At 41.2% G+C, this 1,959-nt stretch overlaps 1 protein-coding gene across 1 annotated transcript in view; it reads left to right on the top strand.

Moving 5' to 3' along the window:
* Positions 1–1,959, top strand: part of LOC101860648 — a gene marked incomplete at its 5' end in the record, with an annotated part of 63,771 nt that overhangs the window by 47,066 nt on the left and 14,746 nt on the right. The window contains 1 exon segment of the mRNA XM_035969418.1: positions 1,399–1,530. Coding sequence (XP_035825311.1) covers positions 1,399–1,530 — 132 coding nt within the window.

The following is a 1,959-nucleotide window of genomic DNA, read 5'->3' as shown; positions in this document are numbered from 1 at the left end:
AGGGGGGGAGGTATGTGTATGTAGGGTGGGAAGGGGGTGTGTGTTTGTTTGTGTTTGTGCTTTTGTGTTGTGTATGGTGTGTGTGTGTGGTGTTTGTGTGTGTCTGTGATGTGTTTGTGTGTGTTTGTTGTCTGTGTGTCTGTGCATAGGCCTGCATTTGTGTGTAATGTGTGTGTAAGTGTGTATTTGTGTGAATGTGAGTGCGTGCGCACACATGTGTGTTTGTAGGTTTGTGATTGTGTTTGTGTGTGTTTGTGTGTGTATGTGTATTTGCATAAATGTATGTCTGTATGTGTGTGTGTGTGTGTGTGTGTGTGCATGTGTGTGTGTGTGTGTGTGTATTTGCATATATGTGTGTGTGAATGTGTGTGTGTATGTATTATCCGGGCAGTAGCTCTGCTGCACTGTGTAGAAAAAGACCAGAGGCCTAAGTATGTTTCCTCCATGGGGGGGGGGGGGGGGTATTTTATTGAGTCACTCCATCTTTCTGCTGGAGCAGAGATTGCCAGCGGGTGGTTGGCGGGTGCTCTAGTGTGATCTGCTCCTTCTTTCCTATCAAACATCTATCATCTTTATCATTCCTCCTTCTTTTTTGTGTTTGTTACTCTCTTGTAACACACCTAATCTTCAGCACTTTTCTATGACCTCATTGTGTTGCAAGTGCCGTAAAACTCTAACTAAAACTTAAAGATTGCCAAACGACCAGAGTTGACCACAATTAAATCTGTATATTTAAATTGTAGAATTATACCTTTAAATGCGAAATGTTTCGGGTCTGATTTCTTAAGGGAAAGTGCAATAGAAATGTGTTTGTCATGATATTGTCGTAAATAAAGTATTGTAAGCTTGGGAGATCTGGAGTAAGGGCCAAATAAAGAAATAAACTAACTTCAAGATTAACCTGCACATCATTTACAAAATTAGAGCGTCATCATAATCATCATCATCATCATCATCATCATCATCATCATCATCATCATCATCATCGTCATCGTCATAACAGGCCTAACGATTCCCCTTTTTCTTGTTGTGTTTTCCTTGAAACCTAACAATCTGTACCGTTTTGGCACATTTTTATCCAACCTACAAATATGGGCACCAAAATCAGGACACAAGACCAAAAAAAAGAAAGTGTTTTTTTAAAAATTTTAGTAAGTGTTTTATGGCACTTGCAACACAATAAAGTCATGTAAGTGCCGAAAATTAGAGGGGTTACAAGAAAGTAACAAACATAAGAAAAAAGGAGGGGAGATAAAGACAATAGATGCTTGACCGGAAAGAAAAAGCTAAGCATAAAAGAGCACCCACCAACCATCCACCAAAAAAAAAAAGAAAAGAAAAGAAAAAGTAATGTAAGCTTTTTGTCAACTGCACATGTTTGTTCTCGGCGCGTTTCAGTGCCACCGAAGTGCCAGCTGCAGCACAGGGGATGATGGGATATCCTCGGAGAACGACGAACAGGACCATCTGTCGAGAGGACATAGGAAACAAGACAGTCAAAGACACAAACACGGTCACCACAGTGGGAAGGTGAGGACTTGGAGGAGCAGATGTTTTTAGTTTTAGTAAGGTTTTTACGGCGCTTGCAACTGCATAAGGTCATTTGAGCACCAAGGGGTGGGTGTCAACGGAGAAGTCCTTTCAGGGAATCAGATTTACTCTGCTCACCTCTCTAGCTTCAACTGTACAACGTCTTCTGCGACTATCAAGGCACCCCGGAAATAACAGGTCACAAGAGTGTGACAAACATACAAAAGAAGTAGAGGAAAAAATGACAATAATAAGGATTAGGAAAGAAAAAGCAGCAGTTCCCTGTTGCAGGTCAGGCTCAGTTTTGAGCATGACATTGATGAATCAGCTAATTATCAATTACAATTCTGCTGTGCATAAGAACTCGAGATGTTTATGTCCCCCCTTTGGGAATGGCCTAAAGACATTTCAGTCAGTGGCACTGCCCGG

Source organism: Aplysia californica, unplaced genomic scaffold, assembly GCF_000002075.1.
Source record: "Aplysia californica isolate F4 #8 unplaced genomic scaffold, AplCal3.0 scaffold00145, whole genome shotgun sequence".
NCBI classification, from domain to species: domain Eukaryota; kingdom Metazoa; phylum Mollusca; class Gastropoda; order Aplysiida; family Aplysiidae; genus Aplysia; species Aplysia californica.
This window is presented reverse-complemented; position numbering and strand designations above follow the sequence as displayed.